General features: G+C 38.2%; 1 protein-coding gene across 2 annotated transcripts in view; it reads right to left on the bottom strand.

Annotated features, from left to right (window-relative positions):
* The window catches only part of HEPH (hephaestin), a 64,927-nt gene that overhangs the window by 8,684 nt on the left and 33,873 nt on the right, over positions 1-22,370 (bottom strand). For both annotated transcript variants that reach the window (XM_012738779.3, XM_012738776.3), the window contains exons 13-18: positions 18,615-18,828; positions 16,962-17,101; positions 15,991-16,122; positions 4,840-4,946; positions 3,521-3,746; positions 942-1,081 (exon numbers count right to left, since the gene is read on the bottom strand). In XM_012738779.3, the coding sequence (XP_012594233.1) occupies positions 942-1,081; positions 3,521-3,746; positions 4,840-4,946; positions 15,991-16,122; positions 16,962-17,101; positions 18,615-18,828 (959 nt within the window). The remainder of the gene's footprint in view (positions 1-941; positions 1,082-3,520; positions 3,747-4,839; positions 4,947-15,990; positions 16,123-16,961; positions 17,102-18,614; positions 18,829-22,370) is intronic.

Here is a 22,370-nt window from a genome sequence, read left to right as displayed (position 1 = left end):
GCAAGAGAGATTGGGAGTGGAAGAGAAGAAGTGAAGGGTATAGAGCTTGTAGGAACTAAAAGTTTGTGATGTCTACATGAAGGATATAGGACTCCAAGATTCCTAGACCAAAGAGTGGCTTTAAAATTCCACTTTATCCATCTCTCCTATGAACTCACCCACACAAACTAAATCAACAGGAGACTGAGACTGACTCTCTCCTTTTTCTTAAAGTGTCCCAAAGTAGAAGACATTTCAAATCCTGTAGATGGCTCAAAACTGGTACCTCCATACTTTCCTGCAGGCTATAAACTGGGGAATTTGGTTTAAGCCTTGACCCCTAGGAATGAGCCACATAGTTCCTTTAGAAATGCATTCAAATTACATTCTCTTCCTTTATCATCACTTCTAGATATCTATGTCTATCTCAGTGCCTCCAAATCTGCCCCCTTTTTCTAGGAATAAATCTCAATCTCTCTATATATAGATCTATCTATCTATACAGACACACACACACACACACACACACACACACACATACACACACAGATAGATAGATAGATATTTCCATGTATATTCAATCCTGAATTGAATTTCTTCTTATAATGCATTAAGGACTTTCAGAGATTCTGAGAAGCCACTCTGAAATTCCTTGCTCTTAGGATTACTCCTCATTGAGTCTCAAGTTGTTGACCTGATTACATTGGTTCCTTCAATCTCTTTACCCCACAAATGAGCCAATACTTCTCTTCCATATCAGAAGGAAAAACTAAGGCCTAGAGGGAAGTGACTGATTCTAGGATATACAACCAGACCAGAATTCCCCACTAATGCTCCATGTACTAGACCTCTCCTCTTTTAACTGAGTATTACCTTGTTTCTTTCTATCCCCCTCTTCCTCAATGACTGTCAAGGCACCCCTGTAATCACCCTTGAGGGACTCAGCCCTTTTTCCATCTCACCCGATAGAGGAAGCTCTCTGCATGAAAGTGGACAGTGTGTAGATCAATATCTTGGCCCATGGCCAGCATGTACCAGGCCACTCGTTCTCCTTGATACATGGTAAGACCCCTGAGGTTGGCATAGAGCTTCCCATTGATAGCTGTAAAAGAAGAATAAGTCTCTTACACCTCTCCTTTTGACTCCTAATCGCCACTGTCCAGATCTAGTCCCTGTTATCTATGATAGCAATAGGTTTCTAACTTGTCTCAAACTTATTGATCTGTCCCCTTCCAGTATATCTTCCACATCAATGTTGTCAGAATGATCTCTCTAAATAACTATCCTACCATGTCATTCTGCTGCTTAAAATATTTTAGTAGCTCTTTCCTGCCCAATAGAATAGGTCCATGTCTCCTTAGCTCAGCCAACAAGGTCCTTCAGAATATAGCTCCAAATCACCTTCCCAGAGACATCTCCCACTAGCCAACACATCTACTCCAATTAGGGTAATTTCTTCACCATTACCTATATGGTCCACACATGTTCTTTGTGTATTTATGTTTATATGCTTCCCTCCCAGTAATCCTGTCTCCTTTTATCCATCTTTTCAAAGCCAAGTTAAATCTTTACCTTCTCCAAGAATTTCCTGATTTCCTATCTCCATTTCATACCACCCATTCCCTACATCCTCTTCTAACTCTGTACTCCCCCAGTACTATTTGTATAACTCATTGGAATTCACCAGAAACTGTTTTCTACATTTACCTATCTTTTAATGTATGAAAGCTTACATCCCCAACTAGACTATAGGTTATTAGTAAGCAGGAAACGAATGTGTATACTACAGTACTATAGCTTCCTGGTATTTTTTTAGAACACCCATCAGACATCTGAGCCTACAATGAATATTTAAAAGACTTGTCATATTACTAGAATTAATAATGACATTAATGCATGGGCCTCATGATCTATTTTTTCCTGAGCCACATCCTATGCTCCAAAGACACCAAACTACTCATTGCCATATCAATTCACACTGTTAGGACTTTGCCCAGAACAATTTCCCCCTACTTCTTGTGTTCCCGCAGAGGAAAGGTAATTTCCACTTTACTCCTTAAGAGGGGAAACAATCATTTATAGTCTGTCTCTATGTGTACCCCCATCAAATTGTGAATTTGAGAGAAGAAACTAAACATGATCGGCTCATCCTTTTCTGGATCTTCTCTCTCTCTGATCAATCCAACCACTGAAAGGGGTGAAAATTGATCACTGTAAGATTTTGCCTCTGTCAAGGGGGAGAGTTATTATCCATCTATGTCAATTGCAAGGTGGAAAAATCTATACATCACAAGAGGAGTATTAGCAAGCCCATTTAGTTATAGAACTGAATTCAGTTTTTCAATTATCCTCCGTAATAAAGCTCACATTTGATCTTCAGTATCTCTCTTCCTCAGTTGGTTCAGGAATCTTAAAGGGAAGGGACGGGTATTATTTATTTGTCCCCTTGGACCCTAACATTATTTATCTTTATATCTCCAGTGCTATCATTTCAGAAAATTATCAATAAATACCTGCTAGATGGATAGGTGGATGGATTGATACCTGAATAGTTTGGATGAATAGACATATAAATAAACAGATTAATGTGGGCATTAGCCAAACACATGCATTAACAGGACCTAACTCTGTCCTCATTCCCTTTTTGTCCTGAGTCATTTCTCCAATTTAACAAGAGCTAAAAAGTTCACCTTGTAAGTTTTGAATTATCTGTTCTAATGTGAATCACTCATCTCTCCATAAAGGAGAAAGAGCTAAAATCTGTGGGACAATGAAATACTACTTTTGAGTTCTGTTAGAGTCACCATCAAAGCTACACTTCATCCTTAGATCAAAGAAGTCTTGGGCTAAAGGGGATGGTGAGAGATCACTTCATACATTCTACTGCACTAAAGCTCTCTCTTTCTCTTGTTTTTGAAAAGCTACAGCTACACAGATCACAGACCTCTAGAGCAAAGGAAGGCTTGATGCATAATTTCCCTCCAAAATCTATTCAAGCATCAAAAAGTTCTCTCTTGCACCTCACATAAATCTAGTATGCTATTCTCTGAGGCTTTCTTCCCTAATTCCTCAATCTGTAAATTGAACCTTTGTATTAAAAACAGAATAAAAGATGAGCTGTCTTCATCTGTCTATATAGGAGTCCAGTGAGAAAGCAAATCCCAAATTTTGAGTGGTAAAAAAAAATATGATATTGGAAGACTAATAATACTAGGTACATTAAGGGTCATAAATGTCCATTTTGCCTTCTCTAATACATTAAAATTTGCAGTGCTACTACAGCAAATTTATTACATCAGCTTCCTGCTTTCTAGGGACCTGATCTAATCTAGACCATACATCTGCTTTGTGTGTGCATATATGTGTGTGTATGTATGTGTGTGTGTGTATAAAATAATAAATATTTCTTCTAATTTGTCCCCATTCCACCTTCCCATATTTTCTTGAATTATGCTCTCTTAAGTAGTAATGGGCCTATTAAATATCCCCATGCAACCAGCAGGGACTTCATTAGAAGAGGAGTAGGTTCGTTTCTACAGACCATGCATTTTATTGCTCTCCAAGAAAGTTTCATCCTGTAGGTTAACATGGCCTCGCTCCTGGGGCCCATGGGTTGCCACATTTTCCTCCAGGTACCAAGATTGATTCTCATCAAAGATCAAAAATAATAATGCAAATTCCCGGTCCATGTCTCTCCGTCCTCCATGGGACTCCAGGATTCCCTTTCGGCAGATAACCAAGGGCCCCACCAGGCCACTATACATGTCCTGAGGAAGGGAGGAAGTGACAGAGAAAGAAAGAGATGGGGTTGGTACTAGGTAGCAGCTCTCTGCAGGGAGCCAGACTCTTATACGAGCCCACTGTACCCATCATCATTTCATCATAATTTCTTATAAGCACCCCACTATGTTATCTAAATTTAGTCTCATAATCATCTTTGAACTTGGGTAGGATATGTTATCTAGCCTATGCCTTAGCTAGGCTGAACTATCCATTGATCTCCAAATCAACTAAGCACTTCCACAACCCAGTGTCATTTTTCATACTGTTTTCTCTGTCTGCAATGCCCTCCCCTTCACCATATCCCTTACCTGATAGTATACTGTTATACAGCTTTTAAGGCCCAGACTACATGTACCTTCTATTGTGATGCCTTTTCTAGCTCCCCTCTTCCTCAACTAGACCATGCTTTTTGAAGGTGGGGAATGGGTTTTTTTATTTATTTTTTTTTCATTTTAGCACATTATAGGGGCACAAATGTTTAGGTTATACATATTTCCTTTGCTCCGCCTGAGTCAGAGCTTCAAGCATGTTCACTCCCCAGACAGTGCGCACTGCACCCATTAGGTGTGAATATACCCATCACCTTCTCCCCCGTGAAGGTGGAAAATGTTATCTTACATCTATATCATCTAAAGCACCAAGTGAAATACCTAAAATGTAGTAGGCACTCAATAAATGATTGCTGATGACTGGCTGTAGATAGGTGGCTAGATAGATAGATTCACTTTCCAGATAAGTAAACACATGCAAAATGACTTGTCTAAAGTCACTCCGAAGGCATGCTAGAACGAAATTTGGGACTAGAATCCCAATCTCAAGACAACTAATCCTAGGTTTTTTTAGTGAAAGCATATTGCTTTACAGGATGCAAAAAGAAGAGACAAGGAAGAAAATCATCAGGACAAATATCCGGTGCTACCTATTCCCTTCATCTCTCTATTTGAGGAATTTTTCCGAAACCTTAGGCTCTAGTATCTTAGGAGTGGGCTTCTTATTACATCTAGTTAATAACTTCTTTTTCCCAGGCAGTTTGCCCATTTCTGACACTCAACTCCAAGTAGCAAACTTTGTCTTTACCTTGATTGGATCCACTGCAGAATAATAGATCCAGGAAACACAAGCAGAGTCATTAGGACCAGGGCCAGATCTCTCTGGTATGTTCCATTGATAAGTGAGTACTTCACCTAGAAAAGGTAACAGGAGACCTCCAGTTGGACCAGATCAGAAATTTCTCTCAACTCCCAGGTCTCCCTAAGGGGCTGTTGTGGATAGGTCCCAGCACTTTTATGATCTTTCTCTTCTCCCTCCTAGGATACCCTCAACCTCTCAACCATTCTCATCTTCTCTCCCAGTCCTTAAAGTCTCAGGTACAATCCTTCAGTAAGGCAGCCCTGCTATTGTTTTATCTACTTTTAATGTCCTCTTTTTGGCTCCATTTTGGTCTATTATTCCTGCTGCTGCCTTCTAAATGCAGTTGTTTCCACAAAGCCCTGTCTTGTTTTCTTCCTCTCTCTTTTCACAGTCTCTCCATGCATGCTTTCAGTCACTTTCTGATGTAAACTATGATCTATGCATTAATGATTTAAATATTTAGCTCCAGCCAAACATCTTTTGTTACTAACCTCCAATCCCAAATTTTCAACTAGATACTATGCATCTTTTAAAGACTGTCCTAGCAATACCTCAAAAGCTGAAAGTGTTATGAATTCAGCTTCCTCTGAAAAACAACCCTGTTTCTTAATCTGTCCTCCCAGAATCTACAAATAACATCATCACTCTCCTACTTACCCAGTCTCAAAATTTTAGTCTTCTTTGCCTCCTCACCGTCATACATTCATTATCCAAATGACAAGTCTTATTGATTCTACTTTTATAATATAGTTTATAGCCATCCTCTCCACCTCCTAAATCCCATTACTCCTGTACTAGTTTAGACCCTTGTTTTCTCAACTGGGCTATTACAAAACCTCCTAACACATGTCTCTGCTTCTAGCCTTGCCCTCTCCAATCTATCTTTCAATTTATGCTATCTTAATCTTTTTTATATCAACTTGATTGAGATATAATTTACATACCATACAATTCACCCATTTAAAGTGTACAATTCAGTGTTGTTAGTATATTCACAGAATTTTGTAACCACCACCACAATCCATTTTAAAATATCTTGTTACCACCAATAAAAACCCCTTTACCCCTCTCACTCCCTAATCCACCTACCCACACCAAAGCAATCTCTAATCTACTTTGTGTCTCTATAGATTTGCCCATTCTGAACATTTTGTAAAAATTGAATTATACAGTACATTTTCTTTTGTGATTAGATTCTTTCATTTAGCATAATGTTTTCATGGTCCACCAATATTGTAGCATGTGTCAGTGCTGAATTGCTTTTTATTGCCAAACAGTATTCCATTGTATGAATATATTAATACTACAATATTTTAATCATTCATTATTCAGTTGATGGACATCTGGGTCATTTCCACATTTTGGCCATTATGAATAATGCCACTATCAACATCTGTGTCCAAGTTTTTGTGTGGATATATGTTTTCCTTTATCTTGGGTATATACCTAGGAGTATAATTCCTGATTTATATGGTAACTGTTTAACCATTCCAGGAATTGCCAAACTGCTTTCCAAAGCAAGTGTATCAGTTTGTATTCTCATCAGCAACATTATGAGGGTTCCAATGTCTCAACAGCCTCATGAAAATTAGCTATTGTCTACTTTTAAAAAAAATTTATTTTGGATATCCTAGCAAGTCAGAAGTGTTATCTCATTGCACTTTTGATTTACATTTCTCTGATAGCTAATGATGTTGAGCATCTTCTCTTGTGCTTATTGGCCATTTTTAGTATTTTATTAGGAGAAATGTTTATTCAAATACTTTGTCCATTTTTAATCGGGTTATATTTTTTACAATAATACTGTCAAACAACAATGACATTGAGTTATAGTTCCTTATGTATTCTGGATACAAGTCCTTTATCAGATATATGATTGCCAAGTTTTTTCACATTCTGTGTGTTGTCATTTCACTTTCTTTATGGTGTCCTTTTTATTGAAGTTTTCAATTTTGAAGTAGTTCAATTTACCTATTTTTTATTTGGTCAATTGTGCGTTTGGTGTTGAATCTAAGAAACCATTGCTTAATCCAAAGTTATGAAGATTTCCTCCTTTGTTATTTTCTAAGAGTTTTATAGTCTTAGCTTTCACATTTAGGCCTTATTCTATTTGAGTTTATTATTCTGTATGCTGTGAGGTAGGAGTCTAATTCCACTGTTTTGAAATATGGACATCCAGTTGCCCCAGCATCATTTGTTGAAAATGTTAGTCTTTCTCCATTGAATGGTCTTGGCATCCTGGTTAAAAATCAATTGACCATAAATGTGAGCATTTATTTCTGGACTCTCAAGTCTATTCCATTGATCTATGTCTATCCTAAAGAGTAAGTTTGGACTTGATATGGCTGCAGCCTCTGCCTGCCTGGGAGGGGACAGGGAAATAAGGCTTTCCAGAAAACATCTGGGACAGTGTCCACCATCCTGCAGCCAGTTGCCGTGGGACCAAGTCTCAAAAAAACACGCTCCCCACAGTTTCTTGCCAGTGCAGCCACCTGACAAGGGCCCCACCCTTTCTGGTCAAAGGCCCAGGGCACAATTTTGGGAGTTTGAAGCCTGGCACCATCTCATCCTTGGAATGAATTTCGGCTGATGCAGCCATAGCTCCACCCAGCTGATAAGGGACAGGGAGCCCAAAGCTCTCTACCTACTCCGAGGAAATTCTCACTGCCCAGTTACAAGCTGCAGTGAGACTGAGATATGAGCAGACGGCACTCCATTCAACATCTTTTATATGCTGTTGGCCTAGAAGTGGCCTCATATTTTCTGGTCACAGGTCTAAGATGCCATTTGGGGAGTTTAGATCTGGGCAGCACCCCATTCTCCGGCTGAGTTCAGGCTGATGCAACTGAAGCCCTGACAGCTGAGAAGGAGCGGGTAAGTCCACCCTCTCCTATACACACCTAGAAAAATTTCTACCACCCTGTTACAGGGTCCTGTGAAACATGTGAGTAGACAGCACTCCCCACAGTTTCATTCCCATGCAACTTACTTAAAAGGGGCGCTGCCCTATTTGATTGGAAGCCCACACTTGGTAACATTTTGAGAGTTTAAAACAGGGCCATGCCCTGCATGTGGGCTGAGTTCAAGGTAATATGACTGTAGCTGCCACCTGGCCAGGAAGAGACAGGAGGACCAGCTTATCCTAAGGACACTTAAAAAAAAATACCCACTACCCTGTTACAGGCAGCTGTGGGACTGGGGACTAGAGAACCTACCCACATACTTGGTACCCTGCTCCAAATACTAGCTTCTGAGCAAGCCACCCGAAGACCAAAGAAAAGTTCCTCTAGGACAAACCAATACTGCTGCCAGTATAAGTACTCTGAGGCCTAAAATCAGACATATTCAGCCTACTGCTTCCACCACCGGGGTCCAAAGACTGGCTCAGCTTCTTTTCAAATGCCCAGCAAAACTTCACCACATCCCCAACAAATAACCATTCCCTAAGCCACCAAGGAAATCACAGATGCTACTGATCCTGTGTACTACCCAAGAAGTCACACTACTGCAGACACCCAGATTCAAAGCCAAAGTTTCCTACTCAACCAACAATATATATACACCTTCAGGAAAATATTCTTCCCTTTGAAAACAATTTCAAAAAATTAGAACAGGCAAGCACTACATCAAATGTGCAGATATCAATGGAAGGACACGGGAAATGTGAAAAAGCAAGAAAATATGATACCATCAAAGGATCACAACAATTGCCCAGCAATGCATCCCAATCAAAATGAATTCCTTGCTGTGTGCGGTATCTCACACCTATAATCTTAGCACTCTGGGAGGCTGTGGAGGGAGGATAGTTTGAGCTCAGGAGTTCAAGACCAGCCTGAGCAAGAGTGAGACCCTGTCTCTACTAAAAATAGAAACAAATTAGCTGGACAACTAAAAATATATAAACAAAATTAGCTGGGCATGGTGGTGCATGCCTGTAGTCCCAGCTTCTCAGTAGGCTGAGGCAGAAAGATTGCTTAAGCCTAGGAATTTGAGGTTGCTGTGAGCTAGGTTGATAGATTGATGCCATGGCACTCTAGCCTGGGCAACAGAGCAAGGCTCTGTCACAAACAAACAAACAAACAAACAAACAACAACAAAAAAACCCCAAAAAACAGAATTCCTCATAATGCCAGATAAATAATTCCAAATATTATTTATAAATAAGCTCAATGAGAAAAAGTGAAAGCTTCAAGAATAGACTAGATCAAATATAAGAAAGAATCTCAGAACTTGAAGATAGGTCTTTTGAAATAATCCAGTAAAGCAAAAATAAGGAATAAAGATTTAAAAAGAATGACCAAAGCCTTTGAGATATCTAGTGTTACATAAAGTGACTGAAGTTACAAATTACTGGTGTTTCTGAGGGTAAAGAGAGACCAAAAAGTTTATAAGAACTATTTCAGGAAATAATCGATGAAAAATTCCCTGGACAACCAAGAGATATAGACACTCAGATGCAGGAGGCCAAATCCCAAGGCAAATACATTGCAGAAAGGACTTTACCAGGGCATATTGTAACCAGAATGATTAAAGTCAAAACGAAAGAGAGAATTTTAAGGTTAGTAAAAGAGAAGCATATAATCATATATAAAGGAAACTCCATCAAACTAATAGCAGATCTCTCAGCAGAAACCTTAGAAAACAGAAGAAAAGGGATGGCATTTTCAATGTGCTGAAAAAAAGTCAACCAAGAATTTTATATCCTGTGAGAATAAGCTTCATAAATGAAAGAGAAATAAAATCTTTCCCAGACAAGCAAGTGCTGAGAGAATTCATCATCACTAGACCAGCCTTACAGAATATACTCAAAGTAGTCTTAAATATGGAAATGAAAGGTCAATATTCACTATGATGAAAACACACAAAAACATAAAACCCAAAGGTCTTATAAAACAATCACAAAAAGGAAGAAGAGAAAGGAATTAAATGGTAACATGCCAGAAACTCAGCAAACCACAAAGACAAAGACAGAGAAAAAGAAAGAAAGAAACTATAAAACAACTAAAAATCAACTAACAAGAAAAGAAATAAAAATATAAATTAAATAGTTTTTTGAAATTATTCTACCAATCTATGAGCATGATAGGGATTTCCATCTGTGTACATCTTCTACAAATTCTTTTCTCAGTGTTTTGTAGTTCTCCCTATAAATATCTTTCACCTCCTTTGTTAAATATATTCCTAAATATTTAATTTTCTTAGATGCTATAGTGAAAGGTGTTGCATCTTTGATTGAATTTTTGGCTTCACTGTTATTGGCATATATGAATGCCACTGATTTGTGTGCATTAATTTTGTATCCTGAGACTTTACTGAATTTGTTTATCAATTCCAGGAGTCTCTTGGTTGAATCCTTGTGATTTTCTAGATATAATAGCACATCATCAGCAAAGAGTGAGAGTTTGACCTCTTCTGCCTCCATTCGGACACCCTTAATTCCCTAATTCCCTTCTCTTGTCTGATTGCTCTGGCAAGGACTTCCAGCACTATGTTGAATAGAAGTGGAGATAGTGGGCAAACTTGCCTGGTTCCAGTTCTAAGTGGGAATGCTTTCAATTTTTCCTTATTCAATATGATATTGGCTGTGGGTTTATCATATATGCCCTTAATAATTTTAAGGAATGTCCCATCTATGCCTATTTTGTTAAGGGTTTTTATCATACAAGTGTGCTGGATTTTATCAAATGCCTTTTCTGCATCTATTGAGAGAATCATATGGTCTTTGTTCTTGCTTTTATTTATGTGGTGAATTACATTTATAGATTTGTATATGTTGAACCAGTCTTGCATGCCTGAGATAAAGCCCACCTGATCATGGTGAATTATTTTTTTGATGTGCTGTTAGATTCCGTTTGCTAAAATTTGTTGAGGATTTTTGCATCTATATTCATAAGGGATATTGCTCTGTAGTTTTCTTTTTTTTATGATATCCTTTCCTGGCTTTGGCATCAAGGTAATATTGGCTTTGTAGAATGAGCTGGGGAGGACATCATCCTCCTCAATATTTTGGAATAATTTCTGCAGTATAGGTATGAGTTCTTCTTTGAAGGTTTGGTAAAATTCAGGTGTGAACCCATCTGGTCTGGGACTTTATTTTTTTGAAACTTTTTTTTTTTTTTTGCTGCTCCAATTTCTGTACTTAATATTGGTCTATTCAGGAATTTTATTTCCTCCTGATTGAGCTTAGGGAGATAGTGTGTTTACAAGAATTTGTCCATTTCCTCCATATTTTGTAGTTTGGGGCATATAGATTTTTATAGTATTCAAAGATAATGTTTTGTATTTCCATGATATCTGTAGTGATCTCTCCCTTTCCGTTTCTGATTAAGTTTATTAAATTCCTTTCCTTTCTAGTTCTTGTCAATCTAGAAAGAGGGCTACCAATTTTGTTTATCTTTTCAAAAAAACAGCTTTTGGTTTTATCCATCTTCTGTTCTTTTGTTCTCAATTTCATTTAATTCTGCTCTGATCTAAGTTATTTCCTTTCTTCTGCTAGGTTTAGAATTAATTTGTTCTTCCTTGGTAGAATCAGTATTATTAAAATGTCCATTCTAGCTAAAGTGATCTACAGAATTAATGCAATCCCTATCAACATTTCACCATCATTCTTTACAGATTTAGAAAAAAATAATTCTACGCTTCTCTAGTCTGGAACCAGAGAAGACCCCATGTAGCCAAAGCAATCTTAAGCAAAAAGAACAAATTGGTAAGCATCAGTCTGCCAGACTTCAAACTTTACTACAAGTCTATAGTAACCAAAACAGCATGGCATTGGCACAAGAACAGAGGTACAGACCTTTGGAATAGGACGAAGATCTCAGATATAAAACCATCCTCATATTGTCATCTAATCTTTGACAAAGCAGACAAAAGTATACATTGGGGAAAAGAATCTCTATTCAATGAGTAGTCCTGGGAAAACTGGATAATTACATGTAGAAGATTAAAACTGGATCCCACCTCTCACTTCTCACAAAAATCAACTTACATTGGATAACAGACTTAAACTTAAGGTGTGAAACCTTAAGAATTCTGGAAGAAAATGTTGGAAAGACTCTTTTAGACATCAGCCTAGGTAAAGAATTTATGAAGAAGACCCCCAAAGCAATCATAGCAGCAACAAAAATACACAAATGGGACCTGATCAACTTAAAAAGCTTCTGCATAGCCAAGGAAACTATCAATAGAGTGAATAGACAACCTACAGAATGGGAGAAAATGTTTGTTTTCTGCACATCCGATAAAGGGCTGATAACAAGAATCTATATAGGACTTAAGGAAATCAACAGGAAAAAATCAAACAACTCTATCAATAAATGGGCAAAGGACATGAACAGATACTTTTCCAAAGAAGACAAACTAATGGCTAGCAAACATATAAAAAAGTGCTCAACATCTCTAATCATTAGAGAAATGCAAATCAAAACTGCTATGAGATATCACCTAACTCCAGTTAGAATGGCCTCTATCAAAAAGTCCCAAAACAACAAATTCTGGCAAGGATGTGGAGAGATTAGAACCTCTTACACTGCTGGTGGGACTGCAAATTAGTACAACTTCTGTGGAAAAGAATTTGGAGATACCTCAAAGAGCTAAAAATAGAAATACCATTTGATCCAGCAATTCCACTACTAGGCATCTATCCAAAGGGAAAAAGAAGACATTCTACAATAAAGACATCTGCACTCAAATGTTTATGGCAGCACAATTCACTATTGCAAATATGTGGAAACAACCCAAGTGCCCGTTGATTCATGAGTGGATTATTCAAATTTGGTATATGTATACAATGGAATATTACTCAATTATAAGAAATGACAGCGTCCTAGCACCTCTTATATTTTCCTGGATAGAGCTTGAGCCCATTATTCGAAGTGAGGTATCACAAGATCAGAAGATCAGAAGGCTCCACATGTACTCGCCATCAAATTTGCACTGACTGATCAACACTATGGTACTCACACAGTAGTAATATTCCTCAGGGATTAAGGGGTTAGGGGGGTAAATTCACAACTAATTGACACAGTGAGCATTGTAGAGGGGAAGGGCATATCTCTAATCCTTGCTTGGGTGAAGCAAAGACAGAAAATATAACCAAAATGTTTGTACCCTCATAATATCCTGAAATAAAAATTAAAACAAATAAAATAAAATGAAGGTCACCTCCTAAAAAAAAAACTTTAATGGCCCCCCTCACTAAAATAAGGAGTGATGTCATATAACTACCCAGAGGTGGTTTATGAACTTTTTCTGCCTAGTGTTTAATCCTGGTATCTTGATTATTTTTCCCTGAATATTATGTGCCTTTCTGGGTCTGCACAAGCTTTTCCCCTTTTCCTGGATGAGTCTACTGCCTTTTTTTCAGAATACAACTTTTATATTATTGAACTTTATGTACAAAATAATTTTATTTCAAATAAACATTTAATGTTAAAATAGAAAATATGTTTTATATATACACCATGGAATACTATTCAGCCATAAAAAGAATGAAATCCATGTCATTCGCAGCAACATGGATGGAACTAGGGGGCATTATAAAAAGTACAATAAATCAGGAGCAAAAACTTAAACACTGCATGTTCTCACTCACATATAGAAGCTAAAAAGAAGTTTGATCTCATAGAAGTAAAAAGCAGAATAGAGGATACTAGAGGCTGGGAAGGGTAGGGGGAAGGGAGGGACAGGGAAAGATTTGTTAAAGAATATAAAATTACAGCTAGATAGGAAGAATAAGTTCTAGTGTTCTATACCAGAGGTCCCCAACCTTTTTGGCATCAGAGACCCGTTTCATGGAAGACAATTTTTCCATGGACTGAGGAGGGGGAATAGTTTGGGGATGATTCAAGCACATTACATTTACTGTATAGTCAAATCCTCTCTGCTAATGATAATCTGTATTTGTAGTTGCTTCTCAGCACTAGCATCACCGCCTCAGCTCCACCTCAGATCATCAGGCATTAGATTCTCATAAGGAGTATGCAGCCTACATCCCTCATATACTCAGTTTACAGTAGGGTTTGCACTCCTATGAGAATCTAATGCCACAGCTTATCTGACAGGTGGTGGAACTTATGCAGTGATGCCAGCCATGAGGAGTGGCTATAAATACAGATGAATCTTTGCTTGCTTGCCTGCTGCTTACCTCCTGCTGTTCAGCCTGGTTCCTAACAGGCCATGGACCAATACCAGTCCATGGTCCGGGTGTTGGGGACCCTAGTCCTATACCATGTAGGATGACTACAGTTACTGATAATGTATTACATAGTTTCAAATAGCTAGGAGGAAGATACTGAATGTTCCCAACGCAAAAAAACAAATGTTTGAGATGATGGATATACTAATTACCCTGATCTGGTCACTGTACATTCCATGTATCAAAACATCACCATGTACAATTTTTGTCAGTTAAAAAATCAAATAAAATAATTTATAAATTCTAAAAAAATGGTCTTATTCAGGGTCTCATCTTAGGACTCTTACTGTCTCATTTAATATACTTTTCTGGGGTGGATATGTTCATTCCAATGTTTTTAATTACTACCTGTGAATGCTTCCTATATCCATTCCTTCAGAGTATACCTTTCTCCTGAACTCCAGATATTTATATCTAATAGATACCTGTATTTGGTCATCTTATAGACATCCCAAATCCAACAACTTCAAAAGTGAACTTATCATCATCCAATCCCTCCCCATTTCAAGTCAGCTTCCTCCCATGTTCCCTATCTTGATGAACAGTATCACTATTTACCTGCTTGTCCAAGCCCAAAATCTGGATATTATTAAAGAATTTTCCTACAAAAACATGGGTGTAATTCAAGAATCCTTATCTCTCTCACCTTCAATATCCAATTAATCACTAAATCCTATTTATGTTACCTCACTGTTCTTTTTAGAATCATCCCTTTTCCTCTACTTCAACTTTCATCTCTCTTACCACTGGGCCTTTATGCATTGCATTCCCTGCCTCTAGAACTTCTTTTTACCTGCATTTCTTCTACACTACCCTTCATCCACACACCTCCTTCTCATCCTTTAGGTCAGTTGTTCTCAAAGTGTAGTTCCTGAAATAACAGCATGAGCAACACCTGGATTGAACTAGCAAATTACCTGTTTGAACTAGCAAATTATTGAGGCCTATCATAGACTTACTGAATTAGAGACTTTGGGAGTTGATCCCAGCAACCTGTATTTTAGCAAACCTTCTGGGTGATCCCAATGCAAGCTAACATTTGAAAACTTCTTTACTAAATTGATTTAGGTCTCAGCTGAGATATCTCCTAATCTAGAAATAGGCCTCCAGTAAGTATTTACTCAATGAATAAATTAATAGAAGAGAATGTAGGCCGGGCGCGGTGGCTCACGCCTGTAATCCTAGCTCTTGGGAGGCCGAGGCGGGCGGATTGCTTAAGGTCAGGAGTTCAAAACCAGCCTGAGTAAGAGCGAGACCCCGTCTCTACTATAAATAGAAAGAAATTAATTGGCCAACTGATATATATATAAAAAATTAGCCGGGCATGGTGGCTCATGCCTGTAGTCCCAGCTACTCGGGAGGCTGAGGCAGAAGGATCGCTCAAGCCCAGGAGATTGAGGTTGCTGTGAGCTAGGCTGACGCCACGGCACTCACTCTAGCCTGGACAACAAAGCGAGACTCTGTCTCAAAAAAAAAAAAAAAAAAAAAGAAGAGAATGTAGCCAAGATATGGCCACTCTACATTTAGTATTAGGAGCTTAGTATGTGAGTGGGGTTAGAATTAAGTTTGTACTAAGGAGACAAGAACTTTATCTATGGCAGGGGTTCATGATCAGTCTGGGGTCTGGGCCAGATCACTCTCTAGCCAAGATTAGGCACTCAGACTATAGCCAAGGGTATGCTCTTAGACATCTGAAACAGGAATATTAGCCAAGACTAAGCCACAGCCTATTCTGGGAATGAGAGAATGAGTATTTCATAGACACAAACTCAGGCTATAGCTTAGTTTTGCTAATGTTCCTGTTTCAGGGTCTAAGAATATACTTTTTTAAGGAGCAAATCAGAAGAGTGAAGCAGAGGTATTGCATATCCTTCATCCTTTTACTAAGTGTCCCCACTCACCAGGCTCAGCAGACAATGGCCAGCCAGTACTAGATTCTAGCACACCGTGGGCATGTACAGAGTAGGGACGGCTGGCATTATTCTTGAACACCACAGTCAGGATATCACCAACTTCTCCTCTGATAAGTGGACCTAATATAAGCAAAAGGAGTAAAAGTCTCATTAGCGGAGGAGTGGAACAGGAGGCATTAAACAAAGGGGCATACATGGCAGCCCCATAGTATTAGGAGTTTGCCCTGAGAAAGGATCCTATGAAGACCAAAAGTCATGGCTGGCTCCATTTTTAGATTCAGAAGCCCTTAAACTGACACTGCTACCCACAGGATGAAAGTACGTCAATAACAGGACTATGCCTTCAATTACCCCCACTTTTCCCACCCCAACCCTCTATGTATAATAGCCCAAGACCATAGAGAATCAGGGCTCTGTGGAATCATTGATGATAAGGAGAGTTTGACACAGAATACCAAATAGCTGGGATCTCTTCAGGGGCCAGTCGGGCCCTTCTGTGCCAGGATGAGAATGAAGAAACCTATTGATCCCTACAATGGTAAAAAAGAAAATCTACAGCAATGTCTGAATGATATACCTCAGGAAAAACAATCTCCAGCAATAATTAAACTGGAGTTCACGGGTAAAACTAGTTCCCTGTGTCATTTTTTTTTCTACTTTTGCCTGCTCCTAAGTTCTCCTGCCTCTAGTATCTATTAAAATCTATCATGCTCAGAGCCCTCCATACTTCAAAGGTTTAAAAAAAGCCTAGAAAAACCTGGTTTAAGTTGCAGCAGAATTCATGATTCACTTCTTCCCCTTTCAGTGCTTATTTTCATGACTGTTTTATAAAATATGACCATAATTCCAGTACATCATAAGATTGATAATGGGGGATGGGAGGCCTTCCTAATATGACATAGCTGCCTTAGGAACAGCTCAGGCTGCTAGACAATAGGAGGGAAGTGGAATTCCCTTACCCAAGATTCCCAAGTGTTCCTCTGGTCCAGTCCTTGGCTGAGGGATCCTGAATGTACCATCAGTGTATTCCCTGAATACAGCTTTCTTGTATCTGGAACCCAGGAGCCCGTCCTTGTTGCTCAGGAAAATGTGACCATAACTAGAGAAATTCAAAGAGTAGTATCAGTACCCAACCCTCATCCCCTCATTTTCATATATGAGGAAGCTAAGTCAGAACCACCTTCCTGTCACAGATAAAAGAAGGGGACCTATTCTTTCTAATGTCGGATTGCTCATACATTGGCTGCATAACTATAATTAAAGATCACAGGGTTCAGTATCTATTTGTGTTTCTTGTTTGCCATCATCCAGTTAGGAATTTGTTGTACAATTAATATGGCAAGATCACTGGGCTAAGAATCAGAAGCCCTGGGCTCCAGCTCCAGCCTTAATGATATCTCAGATGGAATTAGTTTGATAAAAGGACAAGGTACAAGGTGACAGAAAAGTATTAACTTCTGCTGCTCCTGGAGGATAAAGAATAGTGAGTGATAAAGAATAGGGAGGAAATGAAATGTTACAGATTTCTCCTTATGGGATGCTTTCCAGTTTACAAGCAGCTTTATCATTTATTTTATCATTTGACATTCCTAATTGATCCATCGGGTAGGTAGGTCCCAGAGGTGTACTCAGTGGTCCAGAGATGTCAAGAATTATTGACAGTGACACCATCAGCCAGAAAGGGAGCCAGGACTTAGATTCAAGTCTGCTGCTCCTTCCTTCCCTCCTCTCTATTCCTGTTCTTTCAACTATACTACATCACGTTAAAGATGACTAAACCCAGGCTCAGAGAGGGGAAGTCATTTTCCCTAATTTCCAGAGCAAGTTAGCAAGATGACTTCAACCTTCAACAATCAATATAAAGGGCAAGAATTGGCAAAGGACAGTAAGAGCACTGAAAACAAACTAGTGGAAACTGCTAATCTGAACCTCAGTTTCCATTTTCTCCTCCTTCCTCTTTAGTAATAGAATCACCTAAGTTTTAGCTGAGCACATGGCTACCTAACCAAAGATTATGTTTCCCAGATTTGTTTACAGCTAAGCATGGGACTTCTTTCTCCCTTCTTGATAGCTTGGAGTGGCTACAAGAAGAATAGGCATCTTGGTTCCAGAGACAAATATAAGTGTTGAGGATGACACAGTTCACCTACCAGCCCTGGACTGCTCATATCTGTACTATTACATGAATAAGAAATACAATTCTATCTTATTTAAACTATGCCATTTTGGAGTTTTTCTGCTTAATATCTAGTGTGCTTAATGAATGCAATGCCATTTTGTCAAGGGACAGGTGAGTTTGGGGCATTCAGTCCCTTGAGTAAATTCTATATGAAATTTAAGTCCCAGGGTAGGTACTTCCAGCTAACTCAAGGAATAGAGGCAAATATTAAGAGGATGAAGGTGTGAGCAAGGTCTTTTACTTTAGCCCCACATTATACCAATATAGAAGCACCGCGCTGTAATTCAGAAGACCTGCATTCTAGTCCCTACTCCCAGATCTGTTGGTATCATAATAGGCGACCTTAGATAAGTGCTTCCTCGTTTCAGTTTTAGTATCCTCATCTGTAAAGTGATTCTCTGAAAGTAGGATCTCTCCTTTTCTAAAGACTTACCTGTCCTTCTCAGACTGGTTGTGCCATTCTAGTTCCCAGCTCCTGTCAGGGCAATAGTCCCACTCCACCTCTTCTGCCATGATGTAGTAGATTCTTGCAGCTTGGTAGCGTTGGCGAGGGGTGGCTTTGCGGCCAGGACACTGGGAGACATTATAAATTGCCCTCATCCCTGCTTCTCGATGGCTGCCTGCCTGACAGTAAATCTCAAATGTCCCTGAGGGAGGATCAGAGAGCAAAACCTGTGTCAGAACACCCCTGAGCAGTGCCTGGGGGATTTCCTGCCTCTCCCCAGGCATACTGCAGAGAATGGGTAGTCTCAGATAAGGCTCTTCTATGCACTAGATAAAAAGAGTATAACAAGTTTATTAAGACTAATGAACACAGATGTTAAGAGCTCCAGCTCCAAAGATACATTGTTTACAATAATCTACTGTATATTTCAAAATAGCTAGAAGAGGAGAATTCAAATGGTTCTAACCTAAAGAAAAGACAGATACTTAAGGTAATGGATATCCCAAGTACACTAATTTGATTTACAAATTATATGAATGTATTAAATTATCATGTACCCTGAAACTATGTGTGTTTACTATGCATCAATAAAAACTAAAAATTAAACTCTGCCACTGGAATGATCAATACCTTCCTGTTTGCCCAGGGCATTTCTAATTTTAGTACTGTAAGTACTATATCCCTAGAAATTCCTCAGTACTGGGCAAAGTGGGATGGTTGGTAACTCTGTCACTTATTGCTGATATATATATATATATATATATATATATATATATATATATATATATAAAAAAAACCTCATGGCAATTTCTAAACCTGTATATGTTTCAATTCCCTCATCAGTAAAACAAGGATCATTTTACTCACTTCATTTGGTTGTTTTTAGAATTAATCACAATGATATATGTACAGTGCTTAGCACAGTACATAGTAAATGTTCAATAAGTGAAGCTATAAATAATAAAGCTATAATAATTATTCCAAAAAAGGCAGTGACCAGTTGTGTCCCTTTATTACCAAGTACCAAATAAATAAAAGTGGGATTAAATAGTTAGTTTTTAAAAAGACAGAAGAACTTCTCAATGTAAGGCCCGACAACATAAAAATTGTGGAAGAAAACAGGACAAACTCTTCTGGACATTGGCCTAGGCAAACAATTTATGACAAAGACCCCAAAAGCAAATACAACAGAACAAAAATAAAAATATATAAATGAGACTTAAACTAAAATGTTTCTGCACACCAAAAGAAATAATCAACAGTGTACATAAACAACCTTCAGAATAGGAAAAAATATTCACAAACTATACATGTGACAAAGGATTAATATCCAGAATTTACAAGGAATTCAAATCAGCAAGAAAAAAACAAATAACCCCATTAAAAAGCAGGCAAAAGACTCAAACATTTTTTAAGAGAAGATATACAAATGGTCAACATACCTATGAAAATATAAATTATTAATAAAACCACAATGAAATACCATCCTCCCCCTGTCAGAATGGCCATTATTAAAAAGTCAAAAAGCAATAGATGTTGGCATGTATGTGGTGAAAAGAGAACACATATATACTTTGGTGGGAATGTAAATTAGTACAACCTCTATGGACAACAGTATGAAGATTTCTCAAAGAAATAAAAGTAGATCTATCATTCAATATAGCAATCCCACTTCTGGGGATCTACCTAAAGGTAAAGAAGTCATTTTATTTTTTTAAAAAAAGACATCTTCACCCATATGTTTATTGTGGCACAATTCACAATTGCAAAGATACAGAACCAATAAAGAAAACATGATACACACACACACACACACACATACACACACCATGGAATACTATTCATTAATTAAAAAGAATGAAATAATGTCTTCTGCAGCAACTTGAATGGAACTGGAGGCTATTATTATAAGTGAAGCAATCCAGGAACAAAACACCAAATACTGTATGTTCTCACTTTTAAGTGGGAGCTAAACAGTGAGTATGTATTGTCACACAGAGCGGCTTAATAGACATTGGAGATTCAGAAGAGGGAGGAAAGGAGAGGATTCAGGTGACAGGTATATTAAAAGTCTTGCCTTCTCCACTATGCAATTCATCCATGTAATGAAAAACTAGTGTACTACTTCTTGATCACAAGGATGCTTACATAAGAGAGCTTTAGAAGTGACTTTGCTCATTTCTTTACATTACAATGTTCAGATATCAGTCTTGAATATCTGTACTGTGGAGATGCCTGGACTAGGTCTCAAGCTCCAGGTGTCTATGCCAAGGACATTCAGACTCAAAGAATGTTGATCAAGAGAAGCTAACTTTCTTAGAACACTACTCTCATTATTCCCTTATCTTTGCTGCCTACTGTCTATCCAGCACTACAATTATTTTTCCTGGCTTTCAAAGCCTTCTACCAGCTTGTCCCAAACCCAGTCCCACTTCCCACATATCGTCTCAAACTCAACTAGTGTTCCAACTAAATCTACTTCTAACTACTTCTCTCAAACATTTTGCGTCTATCTTGGCATTTTTACTCATGTTGTTACCCTCTATCTGGAAGGTACCCATCCACTATATATATATATATATATATATATATATATATATATATATATATATATATATATATATGAGCTCACTCATTATCCAAGACCTAATTCATGCTTCTTCTCTTCCAGAAAGCCCTCCCTGACTATTCTGGCCCAAATCAACCTCTATATTCTTAGCCTCTCCACTGCTAATGCACTTTACCGAATCATATCACATGGTTAAGGACTAAGTGTTCCTCTCTTCTAAAATGGTCCCTTCTACTAGTTTATGGGCACCTTGAAAGAAGAGGACAACTCCTTTCCATATCTACTTCCTAACTCTTCTATTTCCCTTACATCACCACATCTATTCCATGAGTAAATCCTATCAGCAATTCCTTCAAAATTATTTCATTTCCACTGCCACTTCTCTAGTTCAAGCCACCAGTATCTCTTACCTGGAAAATTGCAATAGACCCCCAATTGTCCTTTCTGCTTCTTCAATTATTATCTACACAGGATACAAGATGTTCTTTAACAGATATAATCCAGAGCACATTGCTCCCTTGCTTTAAGTGCTCCATCCACACCCAAAATAAAATTCAAACTCCTGATTATGGGCTATAAGGCCCTACATAATATGACCCTTACTAACCTCTATGACCTCATGTCATGTCAGTCTTCCCCTACCTCATAACACTCCAACCATACAGGCTTTCTTTCTTTTTTTTTCTTTATTTCAGCATATTATGGGGGCACAAATGTTTAGGTTACGTATATTGCCCTTGACACACCAGAGTCAGAGCTTCAAGTGTGTCCATCCCCCAGACGGTGCGCACCACACTCATTATTATTATTTAAATCTCAGTTTAAATGTCACATTCTTAGAGAGACCTTCTTGGAAAAACTTGTCTAAAGTAATGCCTCCATTATATTATCACATTTCTGTATTTTACTTCATTCATGACATGTATCACTATCTGAAATTATCTTATTTATGTGTTTGTTGAGGATATACAGAGAGCAAAGATCATGTCTGTCTTGTTTACCTCGGTGCCTGTCTTTGTACCTAAAAGATGAGCAATAAATATGTGTTGAGTGAATTAATGTGCATTCAAAGGGATGATTGTATACACTGTCCAAAAGTCATGGCTCAGGGTCTGGTGTGAAGAAAGTCTGATGATCACTTGAGGGGATGGGAATAAGTAGAAGACATTCTCCTC

The sequence above is a fragment of the Microcebus murinus genome, chromosome X (genome assembly GCF_040939455.1).
Source record: "Microcebus murinus isolate Inina chromosome X, M.murinus_Inina_mat1.0, whole genome shotgun sequence".
Classification (NCBI taxonomy): domain Eukaryota; kingdom Metazoa; phylum Chordata; class Mammalia; order Primates; family Cheirogaleidae; genus Microcebus; species Microcebus murinus.
This window is presented reverse-complemented; position numbering and strand designations above follow the sequence as displayed.